The 17,742-nt window shown below is 35.7% G+C and overlaps 1 protein-coding gene across 1 annotated transcript in view; it reads left to right on the top strand.

Moving 5' to 3' along the window:
- Positions 1 to 17,470, top strand: part of LOC112048705 (polypeptide N-acetylgalactosaminyltransferase 2) — a 97,632-nt gene extending 80,162 nt beyond the window's left edge. Inside the window, exons 6-10 of the mRNA XM_024086354.2 lie at positions 7,931 to 8,044; positions 10,378 to 10,556; positions 11,412 to 11,618; positions 12,551 to 12,723; positions 14,100 to 17,470. Of these exons, the coding sequence (XP_023942122.1) occupies positions 7,931 to 8,044; positions 10,378 to 10,556; positions 11,412 to 11,618; positions 12,551 to 12,723; positions 14,100 to 14,374 (948 nt within the window). The 3' untranslated portion in view covers positions 14,375 to 17,470. The remainder of the gene's footprint in view (positions 1 to 7,930; positions 8,045 to 10,377; positions 10,557 to 11,411; positions 11,619 to 12,550; positions 12,724 to 14,099) is intronic.
- The last annotated feature ends 272 nt before the right edge of the window (positions 17,471 to 17,742 follow it).

Below are 17,742 nucleotides of genomic sequence, written 5' to 3'. Positions count from 1 at the left end.
CGGTATTAGCAGTGTTTACGGTTGCACAGCTATTGTGCAAATTTGTCTATTTCTCTTCACAGGACTATAAAATAGATAAAATGTCGTCCAATTGCGTAGTAGTTGTCCTAATCGTTCGTACCAACGCAATGAAAAAGATTGCGGTATTTCCGGTTGCGCCGCCATTGGTTGAAATTTGTCTATTTCTCTTCATGAGTTGGTCGCACTGGAGCCATAGAGCCTAATTGTTGGACCAAACGTGGCATTCGATACTTGAAAGACAAGTTCTATTTATGTATACGTAGCAGCGACGAAGAGTCTGCCCATTCCCGCCGGGTTACCTTTTTAAAACCCATACATACATATTCATTGTTGTAATGAATATATAATTATAAATGTATGGATGATTTAATTTTTTTGTACTTTTGTAATTATTTCTTAATTTATATGTGAAAATTTCGCTGGCTTAATGTCAACAACTAGATAAGTTTAATTTGAAGTAATATGTAAAGCTGTTTTGTTTTCCATAATAAATTAAAAAAAATGTATGAGATACGGGAGTTTGCAGGAGTTGTGGAGTATCACGCAGTATAAATTTCATTTTATTTGGGACTGCTTATTATATTAATCAAAATTCCATCCTTCGCCACTGGTAATTAGTAGCGACTAATGATTCATCTGCCCTATTAAGTAATATGGCCCTTATCTGTCGATATCTGGAATGCGCTGGTTACAAGAGCCGCCCACAGAGCGCGCCTTGACCGGCTCTGTTGCACAAACGATTTAGATTGAAACTTGAAAGTCGCTTGCCACACACTTTACATATTGTACAGTACGTTTTCAGCGGTGCCGTAATTCAGAGGCGATTAAAATAATAGAAAATCAAAATTAAAATATACTAAGTCCGCCTGAAAGTACTTCCAAAATTTCTCGATTGTTTCTAAACGAGTTTCACCCAGTTTATGGAATGAGAAGTGTTTTAAATCAACGGACAACGAGCACCATAGTACGAAACCATAACCAAGTATGCAATTAATAGGAAATGGAGTGGTAAATATAGAATAAAGAATAAATGATCGAAATCATAGACTAAAGAATAAGTAATCGATACTGATGCCAAAAATACAATCAGTAAATTTTTTGTCTGTATGTTCGTTATAGAAGCAAAAACTACTCGACGTATTTTAATGAAACTTAGTACAATTATTCATCATACTCCTGGGCAAGCTATAGTATACTTTTCATCATGCTACGATCAAAAGCAGCAGAGCAGTGAAGGGAAATGTTGGGAAACATTTTTACAGCGATACTACTGTAAGGGCTGGATTAAAGAGGTCCAAGGGCGGACAAGTTCATGACAATAATGCAACACTTACTAGACTTACGTAAGTGTTGCAATATTGTCATATTTTCCACTAGCGGACGCCAGCGACCTCCTCAAGTTAGCTTCCATCTTAGACTGCATTATCATTTAACTTACCATAAGGTGAGATTGTAGTCAAAGGCTAACTTGTAAAGAAAAAAAAAATAAAAAAGAAATTTGGACGCGATCGTTAGTGGAATCGTAGCTAAGAGAAACTGGCCACATTTCTGATAATATTTCATAAATTTGAAAATTGTCCTCCAGTGTGGATGACGTTGAAAACAAAACTAACTTTTAATTATTACAACTTTTGTTAACATTACCGCCCCGCTACCGCTTATGCCTTGTACCGCACAGCGAGTTACTTAAGCATAGTGAACGGAAGATGCAACGTTGCGCAAGCTGCATCATCGGCGTCCCTTCACCCTCAGCATGCAACGACTTTACAACGTCCACTATCATTGTTTCGGAATCGCATTCTAGTTTATAAACGAGCACCTCGTTTACGAGTAGACAAATTGCAAGCACATTACGCTTGACATCTACGACTGGTTGACGGACACATGGCAATTAGTGGGACGTGGTGCTTGAACACACTGTAAAGTTTTGATCTGTTATATTTCCTGACTGAGATCGACAATCCTCTCCTTTAAGTGGACACTGAGTGTTTTGCAATTTTCAAATCTTTTTGACGAAATACTTTTCGTTCTTAATGTACTACTAACTACTTAGGTTATACAATCCTTAAGGTTCTAACGTTCTTTATATTTAACCTTATTGTTGTGATTCTTTGTCACTCTTTAACAGACCATAAATTTAATGCTCTTACACAATTTTTCTCATGAAATCTGACAAAAGAGGCTATCACCTAAATACAAAATACGATTAGATATATGAAAGTGCAAAGTGTACAAAATTTTGTTTTGTTTGGTCTAGTACTTTGGTAAAGTTAAGTGTCATCTCTCCTGTCGCTCCTTGCGTTCTCAAGTTTGACCTCGGCATTATTCGAGAATGTTCCGTGATCTAGACGCTATGCTGATGAGAGGTTCATACTTGATAGATTTCGTAATGCAGTACGTTAGTTACAGTTGTTCAATTACATGCGATATGGATTGCGAGTTGAAAAACGAAAGACCTTTATGCGTGTTAACAAATTAGAGCTTTAATGTCAAATTGTTTAGCTTTTATTTCGACATTAGTAATATTTTTTTGCGCAATGGATCAATCAGCCTGGTTGTCTAACGCGGATATGCAGCCAGTATTTTTGTTGCTATTCCACGTGGGCACTATTAAGACAAAAAGCTTAAGTTTCTTTTTCAATAAAATGAGAATGGAAAAATCCAACGTAATTAAAACATTAACAAGATTTGATTCATCGCATACATTCTTAATATATATGCGATGCTTTTTTTTAAGTTCGTGAGGTTTAATAAAAAAAAATCTCAAGAAAAATTTGGCCAATTCTAAATCTTGAACCTTGGACTTTATGACCCGAGTAAGCTATCCACTAAACGTGGTCGTTTAAAATAAACATTAGCATAAGTAATGTCTAATTAATTAACATGAAGTGAACGGGTTGCATCAAGATAACGTTACTTTTAATTTCGAGCCTTGACCGATACACTTTTGTTAGTTTTATGACATTGGACAGTTCTAATTGTCGTATTAAACATACATATATGCAGGTAGATACTGCAAATAAGCGACCCGTGATAGTCCAGTGGACCTCTGCCTCCGATTCCGGAGGGTGAGGTTTCGAATCCAGTCAGAGCATGCACCTCCAGCTTTGCAGTTGTGTCCATTTTAAGAAATTAAATATCAAGTGGCTCAAGCTGTGAAAGAAAAACATCGTGAGGAAACTTTTCTTAATTCTCTGCGTGTGTGAAGTCTGCCAATCCGCATTGGGCCAGACTCGAGTTTAGCAGTGAGCCGGATATGAGTTAATAATGATGATGATGATGATGATGATGATGATGATGATGATGATGATGATGATGGTGGTGATGATGATGATGGTGATGATGATGATGTAACATAGTCCAGTCGTCCTCGTGGTTATGCCCTATCGTGACAAGATCATATCGGTCTCATTCCAACAAAAACTCCCATAGTGCTCCAACTCTGAATGCATCACGAGAACCTCTTTGCATACATTAGGCAGAACTGTGGCGTAGGACAGTTCCCTTTGAAAGTCCTTACAACAGATGTACCTCTTCCAACTGATGAACAAAGTATAAACAAAATTTAAACAGGAAAAAACGACACGACTATGTATTTTTGTATTCCTTCTTGTAGGAAAACCTTAATACTAAATTACTTTCTTTGCACAGTGACAAAATCGCGATCCTCCGCTAGTTACTAATAATAATTACACGTAACACTCCACCTGTTTAAGAATGGCTTCAAAATCGATTTTCCAATTAACGAAGCCGCAGGCAAGGTTGCAGCCGTCAATCAAGTGGAGATGTCTTTGTGTGAGCTCGTGTCAAGGTCACGGCGAGCGTATGCGAATGTCACGACAACCGGATCTGGCATTCGGTGTGAGAGCCCACCGTCATTATGACATGCTGATCTAGCCTATTCACTATTCTGGTCTTTATTACAAACATATTAAAATAAACAACAAATCAATTGACAAAATGTCATCTACATACTATATTACCACCAGTAAGCACCGGATGACATTTGTATTTTGTATGTAGATGACAAAAAATAAAAGACCAAAATAGGAAATAGGCCAGCAGGTAACAAGCAACGATGTACAATTAATATAGCAGTGATTATACAATTTGAGTGGGTAATGACATCAAATTGGTTTTTAAAATGAATGATGAATGTGTTGAAATATCTAATGCATATAATATAAAGTTATGCCTTTTTTGTTAGTTACTAACCTAAGTTACCATCTCTTAGCCGTGGAGGCATTGACACTAATTATTGATCCTAAAAAAAAATTATCACTTATCACACTGCTATCAATCTTAAACAACATTCTTGTAAGTCTTGAGCCACGTATAGAGCCAGGGTCTGTAGCCATGTGGCACGTCGATTCTCTTTCTAAAATCGCAAACGCATCGAAAATTAAAAGATGTATGGGAATGTCATTTTCTAGCCATTGGTCGTTATATTTTTATTGTATTGGATAAATTAGTTATCGATCGCATCTGTCATTCCCATACATTTTCTTAGTTAGCGTTAGCGTTTGTAGAAAGAAGCATGGCTACATGCACGAACCACATATTTCCCTCAAACTAACTAAAAATAACAAATCGTTTAACCTTAAATTTAAACTACAAGGAACTACAAAAATTAACAACTTTAAATAGAGATCAAAAAATGCTGATGACTCCAAACTGTTCGAAAAAATGTTCTTTTTACCAATACCCTTTTTATATACTTTTTACATATTTTTTACTTTATTATATACTTAAAAAGCACAAAACACGTATAAATGGATAAGTGCGTATCCATTCATGCGTGTTATGTGCTTTTTAAGTGTACGATATCTTACAACCATCTCTTTACCTAGCACGGTGTCACCGTTATACAACGTGTATTGCGCAAGAGGTCTGAAACGGAACAACAAGTCTAGATAAGCACTCATTCGCACGAGAGTTTTTTTAACGGACGTCAAAAAAGCGTTCAAATATAGTACGTTAAATGAAGGTCTATTTCCAACACCCAAAATTGAAAATGCAACACTGTTCGCAAAAAACGCGTCGTGTTTTAAAAACGCTGTCGTATATGAACGTATGGGAACAATGATAGTTTATACTAGAGATGGGGGACTAGCGCAAAAACTATGGCGGGCATATGTAGAAAATTCACTTAATTTCATTTAGTCGCTAAATAATGCAAGTTATTTAAACAAATAATTTCTAAATATGACAATATTTAACAAATAATTCCTAAATATGACGATATTTATTAATTATTTGTTAATAATTAATTATTAATTGTAGACGTACAATATCGAGTTGTGTGTTCAGGAAGTTTAAAAACTATATATAGATAAATTATAATGGATTTAAAGACAAAATTGTGCATGTGTGCGTTCAGTGGAGTAGCTAAATTCGGATCACTTTTTGCTGTGATTTTGTACGGACGTAACCTTCGAGTATCTACAAGTATAGCATAAAATTATCATTGCTTGGGAATGTTTGTTTTATTTAAACGCTTTTTTATCGTCCGTCAAAAAAACTCTCGTGCGAATGAGGGCTTAGACTGCGCTAATTTCTATCAGTTGCGCAGTAGGGAGCTGCCGCTGTAGCAGTTGTGTCATCTAATTAGGATATTGAGTTACACCGGCGGTTTCATGCTCCATAATTAAAGGTTACGTCACAAGTTGAAAGGTGAAATAGATTATTCGTGTTACGTAAGACCTGTAATTAACTTATTCAGTCTAATGGACCAGGGTCTTATAGACTTGGAGCCTAGTGTTGCCAATAGTAACTCAGATAAGGAAGGGTTTATCAGCTTCTACCATACCTAAATAGGATAGCCAATATGTTACTTGACACTTACTTAAAAGGGTAAAGGTTTAAAAAATACAATTTATATTTCGACAATTGAGAAGGTTGATAAACATTCAGCCTATATAAAATTAAAGTCAGGTTATCGCAGGCTCTTGTTCCATTACGTCGCGCTTAAACGCAGCTTAGGGCTCCCACACACGGGTCACCGGCCAAAACCACAAAACGCCACTACCGGCATATTTCCTTCATACATTTTATATAAACTTCGGTCCGGCGATTGTAGCGTATGGTGGCCACCGGCGTCAACCATGTGCAGCGTGTCCATATAAAATGTATGAAAACTACAATAAATATGGCGGTAACGGCGTTTTGTGGTTGTGGCCGGTGGCCCGTGTGCGGGAGCCCTTAAGTGCTTTATGTTATGTGATTACGTCGAATACAAATTCCTATGCGTTAACTACAAGTAGGCTTAGTTAGTAAACAAGCTCTCTTGCTTCAATGTCAACGTCAAGTTTGTCTGTTTGTATGGGTTTTACTACCGGTTTGTCGTCTTCGTTAGTGCGAGATGCATTGTTATTATCGTTATCAGCTATTTGATTCCATCACAATTTACATAAAAGGGAATGCCCAATCCCGGCCCAGGCCTACCATAAACAACCCGGCAATTTACTCATATCTAAAGAATCTTGATCATTCTACTTTGATAATGAAATCATTACTTTATTGTTGCTACGTTTTATGACATTTTTAATTCATCTTTAATTTGTCCACAACAGGGACAAGCTAAGATCGTTGACCATGCAGCCTGCATTTTACGATAGTTTTTGATAATATGATGGGTTTATTTGTTCGTTTTCTTGTTTGATAGGCTTGTTGGTTACAGAAAAAAACAATACAGCTTCGAATGCCACTTTGCAGCTTTGGTATACCGGCGAACATTTTTCCCTAGAACAATGATAAAATAGATGTACTTTCTTCAAAAAACATACTTTTATTAAGCCAATTATTTAACCCGATACTTATTTATACATCATATTATTATTATCTACATTTACTTTTATACGGGGGTCTACCTGGGCTCCCTGGGCCGGTGGGCATCTCCATTTGAATGAGAAAGATCTAAAAGGCGCTACAGTTTTAACTGTACAATTTTATCTAATACAAAATTCTATTAAAATTATTAGAAAAAGCTGTACAGTTAAAGACGAATACTACACACGGATGATTAAACTGTACAGTTTAAACTGACAATAGGTAAGAGAATAAATACTGAGTAAACTCATAAACTGCGTAACGTTTGCTCACACAGTCAGGTGTGAAGCTCCTTAAAGAATAAATATTGATCGTCTGAGAGATGCCCTATATGGCTTGACGGTGATTCATAGTCATTGAAGCACGTACTCTCGGCTATCGAGCCTACATCCCGACGGCAACCTTATACAAATACGTGAGCCACTTGTGCAATATGGTCAAGAACAACAGGTAGACAAATGCAACAGTAGATAGCATCGCTTTTTATCGGGTTTCTGCGAAATTGTACGCCAATATCGGTAGCACCAGATTCTGAACTTAAATCTATATACATATACATATAAAAGAAAGTCATGTTAGTTACACTATTTATAACCCAAGAACAGCTAGACCGATGGCTGATGGTTATGTAAATGGCGGAGAGGTAGCTTAGAACCAGGAGACGGACATAGGATACTTCGGAATAGGGTTGGGAAGCCGCGAGCATCCGATAGTTTTCTCTAAAGTGTTTATTGCTGTTTTCAAGTTCTTTAACAGTACGTCTGTATTTTGTTTATGGGTCCCTGATCTGAAATGAAATGTTTTCATTATCATATTACGTACTACCAGAACCGTAATTTGCTAATGTATAAAATATAAGTAACATAGGCTATGTTACTTGATAGCTTTCCATTGGTGAACGAATTTTTCAAATCGGGTCAGTGGTTTCCGCGTCTATTCAATACAAAAAAAACAATCAAATCTTTTCCCTTTTATAATATTAGCGTAGATAAGCAATCAGTAAAAGGATAACATAATTTTCGTTAAGTTTCTGACTTTGGTTGTCACTTGGTTTTTCAAATTTCGTTATCCTTTTTTCCAGGATCCAACCAGGGTGGTGTGTCCGGTCATTGACGTCATCAGCATGGACACTTTCCAGTACATCGGCGCATCGGCCGACCTGCGCGGCGGGTTTGACTGGAACCTGGTGTTCAAGGTAAATCGCCTCTCCAATTGCGTCGATTAAGAACAAATGCGTAGCTACCACCGTATCAGGCGTATCAACGATACGGGGACCCCGATTGGCAGGGGAATTACAAAGAGTTAAGTGTGAATCCGAAAATTGGTAAAATGTAATCCACAATCTCACTTGATCTGGTTCTTAACGGAAAAATTAATTAAAAACCTGCAGATAGACAAAAAGAAAGCAATATTTTCCCTTGATACAGGACCCCTCAAAGTCACGCTGCGTCACTGATTATTAACCTAATTTATCTTAACAATAGTAGGTACAACCTCAAACCAAAAACAAAGATGAAATGATGCATGCAATATGGCGTCAACAGTTTGCGAACTTTACAGTTCAGGGAATCCAGTTGAGTTTGCGTCCACTTTAGATTGCCAAACGTGTATATGAGTAAGGGCATGACACAGAAATTGAAGGCACGCTTTATTACCGCCTAATGACAGTATGACGCCGATGACGCCAGACATTTTAGGACTTTTCTCAGGCGGCTAAAAAATTGTTCCTTCTTTTGTTCCATATTCCCTACCTCAATACCAAGTGCTTCTGACATTCCAAGGTACCAATAAGGGTCTAGGGTCTAGGTCTAGGGTCTAGGTCTAGGGTCTTCAACAATGACACCAAATCTGATCGCCTTGAAGCATACAATTTGAGGTCATCCATATACAGCAAGTGAGGTATCACCACCACTGCGAAAGATTTTTTTTTATTCTTTACAAGTTAGCCCTTGACTAGTCTACCCCTGATGGTAAGAGATGATGCAATCTAAGATGGCAGCGGGCTAATTTGTCAGGAGGAGGATAAAATCCACACCCCTTTCGGTTTCTACACGACATCGTACCGGACCGCTAAATCGCTTAGCGGTACGTCTTTGGCGGCAGGGTGGTAACTAGCCACGGCTGAAGCCTCCCACCAGCCAGACCAGACTATATCAGCCCAGCCGGCGATTGAACCCAAGACTTCCGTCTGGTAAGTCCACTGCGCCACGGAAGCCGTCAATATCCGGAGTTATCGAAGTCATCACTATGGACACTTTCCTGTACCTACATAGGCGCTTCGGCCGATCTCTGCGCTGGCTTGGACTGAAACTTAGTGCTCAAGGTGAACCACCTCTCCAATCGACTCGATTATTGACCGAATTTATTTTTACCATTCAATGCCCTAGACTTTTATATCGCGTTACTGCGGTGAACGGATCTTTTGACCTCTCTGTGCTGTGGCTTTGTTATTGGGTGCTATTGAGTTCAAATTTCCTCTTGGGCAAAATACAACTTTTATCTTACACTGGAATTCATAATTGTGGGGGTGCCTCAAGAGGATCGTTCATCTGAGTGTCGAATTTAAACTCTATGCGTTTGAGAATCCGACACTCAGCGGGTAAATGTTCCCCTAGGGGTTCCCCTACAACGTCTATGAATTCCACTGTTACTTTAAATCTACTTCTGATGAGGCTCCCCATAAAATTAGCCGATACAAGACACTGCAAGCCCTGTTCCTCATCAACTATAAACGTTTTATTTTTACCTTAGATGGTATTTTGCAAATTGTATTATTTACCTTAGATGGTAGTCTGAAGAGAAAATGATAATTAAAATGTCATAAGTCTGCCAAGCATATAAATCTGCCAACCCTTACTGGGCCAGCGTGGTGGACTATCGTCTTAATCCCTCTGATTCTAAGAGGAGACTCGCACTCAGCTCAGCTCAATGATGATGTTGAAAATGGCACGAAAGTGTTCTATTGAATGTTGTTAAAACATGTACTGACTGAAGAGAAAAAAACTAGGGAATAAGATTTTAATGTAATCCAAGTTACTATAGTCTGGCAAGTTCGTTGATGACACTCCCATGATATGCGGGCGACGGGGAGAACTATTGTGCGGGTGTGAAATCGTGCGTGCGGGGAAGTGAGGAGCATCAGTCGTGGGTTTTCCATTTATCGTTACACGCCCCCCGGCCCCCGCGGTCCATAGGGAATGTTATGAACGAAGTTACCAAGCTATATAAATCAAGCATATAAATCTGCCAACCCTTACTGGGCCAATTACGAGAAAATGTCAGTCAGGAGAGCATCCTACTAAATGCCTTTGGTTTAATATTTTTACAGAACTAGAAAGAAAATATTTATGCTTACATTTCTACTTATTTATATGATTTAGTAAGTTTTAGTGCTTCGACTAATGAACTAACCATTAATAAAAGAGCTATTTAACGAAAAAACTAAAAGAGAAAAAGCGAATTTTGCCTGCAGCTTAAGGTTGGACGCTCAACTTCAACTCATAAATTTTGAAAACAATTACATTCCAGTGGGTATACCTGTCTCAAGCTGAGCGCAGTTCTCGTCTCAGTGACCCCACTCAGGTCATCCGGACCCCCATGATCGCTGGGGGACTGTTCAGTATGAACCGCACCTACTTCAACAAACTGGGCAAATACGACATGAAGATGGATGTATGGGGTGGCGAAAATCTGGAAATATCTTTTAGGTAAGGCACAAAACTAACAAAGTGTTCAAAAGAGTGAGTTAATTTAAAAGTGGCGAACGGAATCTTGGTGTTTGGAGGTTCGTACAGCCTACGGGATCTATGTCCAGCATTTTTGGTGATGATATTTATTAAAATTATTGATTATTGATGAGTTGCCTCGAACTGTCTCGTTAGTGTGGCTTTGGATTATGATTCAAGCTCTGGTCGAGCTGTGAAATAAGCTTTTCTTTCTTCTAATAAACTTTCAGTAACATTAAGCCCAGAGTTGGCAAGTTGGTGGTGTTACACCCCAATTATCACCTGACAGTAATCTAAACCTTAAACCACCAACCCGCATTGGAGCAACAATGGTGGATCCTCAGACTAATTAGATAAAGACCTACCTTGCAGGGCATTATTTTTCTGTCAAAGTCGATCGATGTTTTATAGTTTACAATCGTGTCCGTCGGTTAAAAACCTCCGTAAAAATACCTTTTTGTGTAGTTAAATGGTGTAAAAAACTAACAAAAACTGCTAGTTTAGTATAAGATATGTATGAAATCTAAGCTCGTTTTCCTCAGAAAATTTTGTTCGTGAATTTGGGTGCGAAACTAGTCCTTATGTATTTAGTCTGAGGGTGGATCTGAGCTTCATATATCATCTCCTGTAAGGAGGTTATTCAAGCTACGATATGGCTAAAATAGGCTGATAATGATTGATGAGTTGAGAACAAATGCTGACCATTGGTAAATATAATAACTCGTAAATAACTCGTATTTGTTACGTTATCAGTCTTACGTTTTGTGTAAGTAGGTACTTGAAATAGACAAAATCAGACTATTGAGTGACTCATATACATATATCACAATATTCCAGGGTATGGCAATGCGGCGGATCGCTCGAGATCGTGCCCTGCTCGCGCGTAGGGCACGTCTTCCGCAAACGGCATCCATACACCTTCCCCGGGGGCTCCGGCGCCGTCTTCGCGAGGAACACCAGGCGAGCTGCCGAGGTGTGGATGGACGACTACAAGGAGCTGTACTACCGGTCGCAGCCTCTGGCCAAACAGGTTGAATATGGAGAGTAAGTTTCATGCTGAAAAGTATTGTATAACTTCGTGCAGCACACCGGAAAGCCCAGTGTTGGTCGAACACTCTACTGGATGGATGGAGGACATCAAGTGGGTTGCAGGGAGCCGCTGGATGTTGCGGATCGAGACCGCCATTTAAAAGCAATGATGACTATTAAATTGATGATCTCTAAATCATTGATTCCCAAAGTGGTCCAAGGGGTCTACAGAAGACTCGGCGGGGGACTACGTGGATGTGACATAAAAATGGGGGTTCACGATATATAAGTAGGGGTCCAGGAAAATATATCTGGTTTCATACCGAATGGGGAATTTTCAAATAAAAGAATGGGGAATTGATTGCTTCCTTGTGCTGTGACTAGATATCAAAAATTAAAGTTGGCTGAAATGACCTTTTGCCTGGACAGTTTTACTTTTTGTCATACAAACAGCACAATCAATTAATTAAATAACTAAGCAGATAATCAATTCACACTCACAATCACTTTATTATTAACTAACTGTTATTCTGTGATGTTGATTCAGCTAATCATATTTTTGTCGAGTTTTGGATTGAAATTTAGCAGTGGATTCACCGGAACCAGTTAAATTAGAAAGTGGTCTATGAGAAAAAACAGTTGGGAACCTCTGCTCTAAATGAAAACGAAGGCGCACTGTGGGATACAGCGATACACTTTTTCTTGGGGTAATTCGCTTTTACACAGAGGTTTTTGAGACAAAAAGAGTTTTAGAAAAACTTATTCAGGGTAAAATCTAAGTAGGTATCTATACATAATTTTGTATGGGAAATAATCTTCAAATTACTGAAAATTAAAGCGTTGAAAGCGTTGTTACGAGTAACTAAACAAGATTATTTAAATATTATAAATTACGTAGTAACAACCCTCAACATAAAAATGCTCAATATTTTTCACAATTTTTCCAGCATTTCGGAACGTGTGGCAATCAGAGAGAAGCTTCACTGCAAACCCTTCAGATGGTACCTTGAGCATGTGTATCCGGAGCTACAAGTTCCAGCATTAGGAGGAGGATCATATGCCATTAGACAAGGGTCCAAGTGTTTGGACACCATGGGTCATCTTGTTGATGGCACTGTGGGTAAGTAGCCATACTCAATTAAATTTCGAAGCAGAAGGTTAGGTTAGGAAGGAAGCAAAGTCAACCAAAATGGCAACATTTGTCTATAAAATCAAGAATCACTTAATATTTATTAGATCATTTATTTTTAAAACTGTGCCAGACTTAACATCTTAAGACTATTGTAAGCAAGTCAAAACCAAAAGTAGTAGCTTTAGGCATCAGAAAACCACCATACCATGTTTGATTATGTTGAATATGCATTTACACACAAAACATAATATTTCATAGAATATAGAAACATACCATTCCATTCATTTACTCGTAATGCGAAGTTGTCGTCATTCGTAGGGAGAATCTTATTTTATGGATAGAATTTTAAGATTGATCTGGGCGGCTATTCGGTAACGATGTTTTGTACAACTCGAAAATTCGAATTTCGAATTCATCTCAATCTCTCTCTGTTTAACACAATACTATAGAAAGAGAAAAATAAAGCTGAATTCGAAACTCGCACTTACGAACTATACAAAGCATCGATTCAGAATAGCTCTCCTGAAGTCAGTTTTTCGTAGTCACTCAGCCACGCTTGAACATTGCTCTCGAATGTGACTTGTGTACTAGGGAGCATCAATCTCAGAATGGCAAACTTATGTGAGTATGTAAACCTACTCGTTCGTATCGTGTCACAGAAATGACACGTTTCTAGGTTATGATTGTCGGTGAATTTCAAATCATTTTGGACTAAGGTAACAAACGCCTACACCCAAACTTAGTTAGATACATGGTAATACAATACGATGCCAACAAATTAATGATTTATCGTAGCTTGCCATAATACATATCTACAGTTAAGTTGACTTTCTACTTATGTACCTAGTAGTACATAATCTATACTAATATTATAAAGCTGAAGAGTTTGTTTGTTTGTTTGTTTGTTTGATTGAACGCGCTAATCTCAGGATCTACTGGTCTAATTTAAAAAATTCTTTCAGTGTTAGATAGCCTATTTATCGAGGAAGGCTACATATATATTATACCCGTATTCCTACGGGAACGGGAACCACGCGGGTGAAACCGCGCGGCGTCAGCTAGTCTAGTATAAAATTCTGTATTTAAAGTTTATCATTATTAGAAAATACTTGGGATGAGGCCAAATAAGCGTGATTGTGACTAATTTCGCGATAATTGTGTCGCGTAATTTCTGCTGCATTCGGTTTCATACAAAAGTCTAGTTCCTGCCACACGACGTCGCAAAATAAATTGTGTTTCGTTTAAAACACGAATTTCTGCGATCAAAATTACGCAACTGACAACTCACAAAATTACGCTTATTTGGCCTCACCCTTATTATTCTTGGCAGAGTCTTCTATAACATAATATTGTTCTCCTTCCAGGCATGTATCCTTGCCACAACACAGGTGGAAACCAGGAGTGGCGTTTCGACAATGGTCTAATACGTCACCACAGCCTCTGCATCTCTCTGTCACCTGCCGAACGCATCACAGCAGTTCTGGTCGCCTGTGACCCCTCGGACGATACGCAACTCTGGAGACGGAGGGGTCTTCAACTCCGGCACGTGAAATTAAATGCTTGCCTAGACACGGATCGGCCTGCGTTGTACTTGGAACAGTGTGATGATGAAAAGTTGAGTCAACAATTTACGTTCTAATTTTGAATTATTCTTGTGTAAAAATAGAGTTTACACTTAGAGACTTAAAGCTTGATGCATATGAATAAGTTGTTGGATGAACAAGGTGACGCTACACGGTTTGTAAGGGTTGTTCCTCTGTGAAATATATTTTTTAAATTCATAAAAACCTTCGAATTAAATGTTATTTTCGATATGTTTCTATGATTATCATCACAAGGACTGGCTCGAGTAAAAATCTCATAATGTAAAAATTATGGCAGCTATAACTACTCGTAATTAATTTAAGTGCTAAGTTTTATACACTTCCTAAGAATATACTTTTCTCGAATATTTGAATTCTACTTAATTATAGTTAATTTCAAGAAGACTTGTGAGCACTTGAAAATGTACGTCTTTTTAGTGACTCTAACTACTTGAATATCTCATTGCTTAGGCTTACTGAAACAGTGTAGGTATATATATTGTAAACATACTTGAATATAATATGTATATTTGTATAACTTAAGATATTGCTTAATTAGTAGGTATATCCAATAAAATATCAGTTAAGATTTGAGCTTAGAATAAAAACGTCTTATAAATTTTATAAATATATTACTTACTATATTTTATATGAAAAGTAAATCTATCTTATATCTACCCACTTATGAGTAAACATAGTAAAATTTCCTTAGCTAAGAAAAACATTCCATCAATTTAGGTAAGTAATACAAATTAGGTTATGTTTTACGAAATCGTTGAATTTTTAGTTTATTTTTTAAATTAAATTTTATTTATTATTATCAAAAGTATACTTTTGTATTCGTAATTGTTGTTGATGTAAATTTAGTTAAGTATATTTTATGTTTATTAATTGTGTTATTTTTCTTATTTTAATTACGAATTTTATTACCTACCTATTTTTTTCAGTCTTGACGTGAACAAATTATTCCTTTAAAAATATTTATAATCTAAATTTATCTGTCTGTTTATCAGTAACACGCTTGTCGCTTAACCCATATTAACGAAGTTTATTGAAGTAATATTTCTTTATGATACATATTTACCTAGTATTCAGTTTTCATTAACAAAATCCAGGTTAACACTTAAAATATACCTATCAATATTTGTCACTTTTATATAATATTTTTATTTATATCCCTAAAGAACTAAATATATATAATATCGATAAATAATTGATATGTTTAATTTTATGATACCTACACATATGAAAAACCTAGTTACCATAGTTTACATTAGTATTTAAGTTTCTTTATAAGCGCCGGGGTTGTGGAATGCGGACTTTTATGTAAATAATCAAATGACCTGTCAGAAGTAGCAAGCAATAGATAAAATATCACGATAAAATGCATTTTTTTTTTCTAAAATGAACAATAGATCTATTTCGATTATTATCAGAATAACGCAAATAACTGTTTTGAAAATATTATACCCAAAATATTATATATTTATTAAAAACAAAATCTCGAACAAATTCTCGAATATTATCTATAAGAAACATTATATAGTAATAATTTAATTTTACTGTAATTTAAAGTAACAATGGCATTTCAATGTAACAGAGTACCTAGTACCTGCCAATTAATGACAATTTTTTTTGTTAATCATTGATTGATCAAGTTACTTTAAAAGGCAAATTTACTCTACGATGATTACTATTGTATTATTTACTGTTTAATATAATTTACTGGAAGATCTTAAAATATTCAGCATTAGATAGTAGTGCCATGACAGTGACTGGACCGGCACTGGTTGCCGGATTAAAAATAATAATATAATTATAATTAATGCTTGCTGAAAGGTTTACTTTATATTCTTAATTTTACTTGGTTATTTTTCACTTTTATTCTTAAAATATACAAAAGTATGAAGTGTAAATAAATATAAATAAATAAGTTTATTTGAATTGCACAATGTTCCATTTACTTAAATTAATATTTGTGTTACTATTTTTTTGATTATTTTTCATCGATTTCTTTTTATTATCATATTATTAAGTTAATTATTGTCTCTTCTGCTTAATTTAATTCACTTTTATCGCTTTCTGTCACGTACATATATTTGCATTTTTAGTTAAAATACCATATTATTTGAATCCATACATTTTTGTTTGTAATACATTTTTTTTCGCTTTATTTAGTTAGATTTTGTTAAGTTTTTATGTTAATTATAGTAAATTGTTGAAAAGATAATTGTAAATTTTATCAAATCCATTCACATTCCATACATAATGATAAGATTCGTGATTTAATGTACCTAGTAAGTAAATATATATATAAAATGTAATTATGTCCTATGTATTATACTATTATCTAAGTTAATATAATCACGTCATCCTATAATTAATGTAAGTAAATAATCATTATGAACAATTACTTAGTCTAAGTTCCCGATTAAAAATGACCATCACCCATCTTCATATTGGAATAAAGTGTTTTAAATTAAATCGTTAAAAAATTTAATGCTATTAAATTGCCAAAAAAACCCGTCAAATTATTACTAAAGAAACTCGTGACCAACAGTTAGCCGAATATGGATTGATAATAATTAATAACTATAAGATTGTTCGGCCAGTAATTATTTAGGCAACCTACTCCTAATATATTTTTAACATCTGCTTTAAAACATTGTTCCGCTTTAAATTTTATTTCAAACACTTGCCATCCAATAGTTAGATGGGTAAAGGTCGTTTCTAATAAGGATCTTTGACTTTATTAAGAAAATAATTCAAGCAAAATGTATTTAGGACGCTACTTCATTTTTTCATCTCGGAGCTTTAATTTTTATACCACAAACTTTAAAAGGTATACAAATATAGAAGAATCTTTTTAGTTTAAACTGGCATAAGAAAAGTAAGTGAAATATTATATTTAAATATAGTTTAATGGTAGAAATAGACAGAAAAAACAATACAAAAATAAAATTATTTGATTTGTTGATTGTTCATTAAACAAAAGATCTTGAATCATACTTATTTGTTAATTCTAATTCAAATTTTTTTTGTAACTTGACTACTCTAGTCAGATTTTTTTTATGAGTACTTATTTGTGTGTTTGAAAAACGAGATGGTGATTTTATTTAGTGAGATTTGACGAATAAACGAAATTTGAATAATAGTCTTTTTATTATTATTTCTATTCGACATTTTATTTTTTAATTTTATAATGAAGTAGCCGTGGGGATACCGAGATAAAAAAGCCTAAGTTACTCCTTGATAATGTAGCTTATTGGTGAAACAATTTTTCAAATCGGTATAGTAGTTTCTGAGTTTATTCGTATATACATAAATACAAATATTTCCTTTTTATAATATAAAATAAAAAAGAAAAACATGTTTAAAATAAAACATTTTCTTTAATGTTTTTTTTATACACACACCCCTCCAC

This window comes from Bicyclus anynana, chromosome 9, assembly GCF_947172395.1.
Source record: "Bicyclus anynana chromosome 9, ilBicAnyn1.1, whole genome shotgun sequence".
Classification (NCBI taxonomy): domain Eukaryota; kingdom Metazoa; phylum Arthropoda; class Insecta; order Lepidoptera; family Nymphalidae; genus Bicyclus; species Bicyclus anynana.
This window is presented reverse-complemented; position numbering and strand designations above follow the sequence as displayed.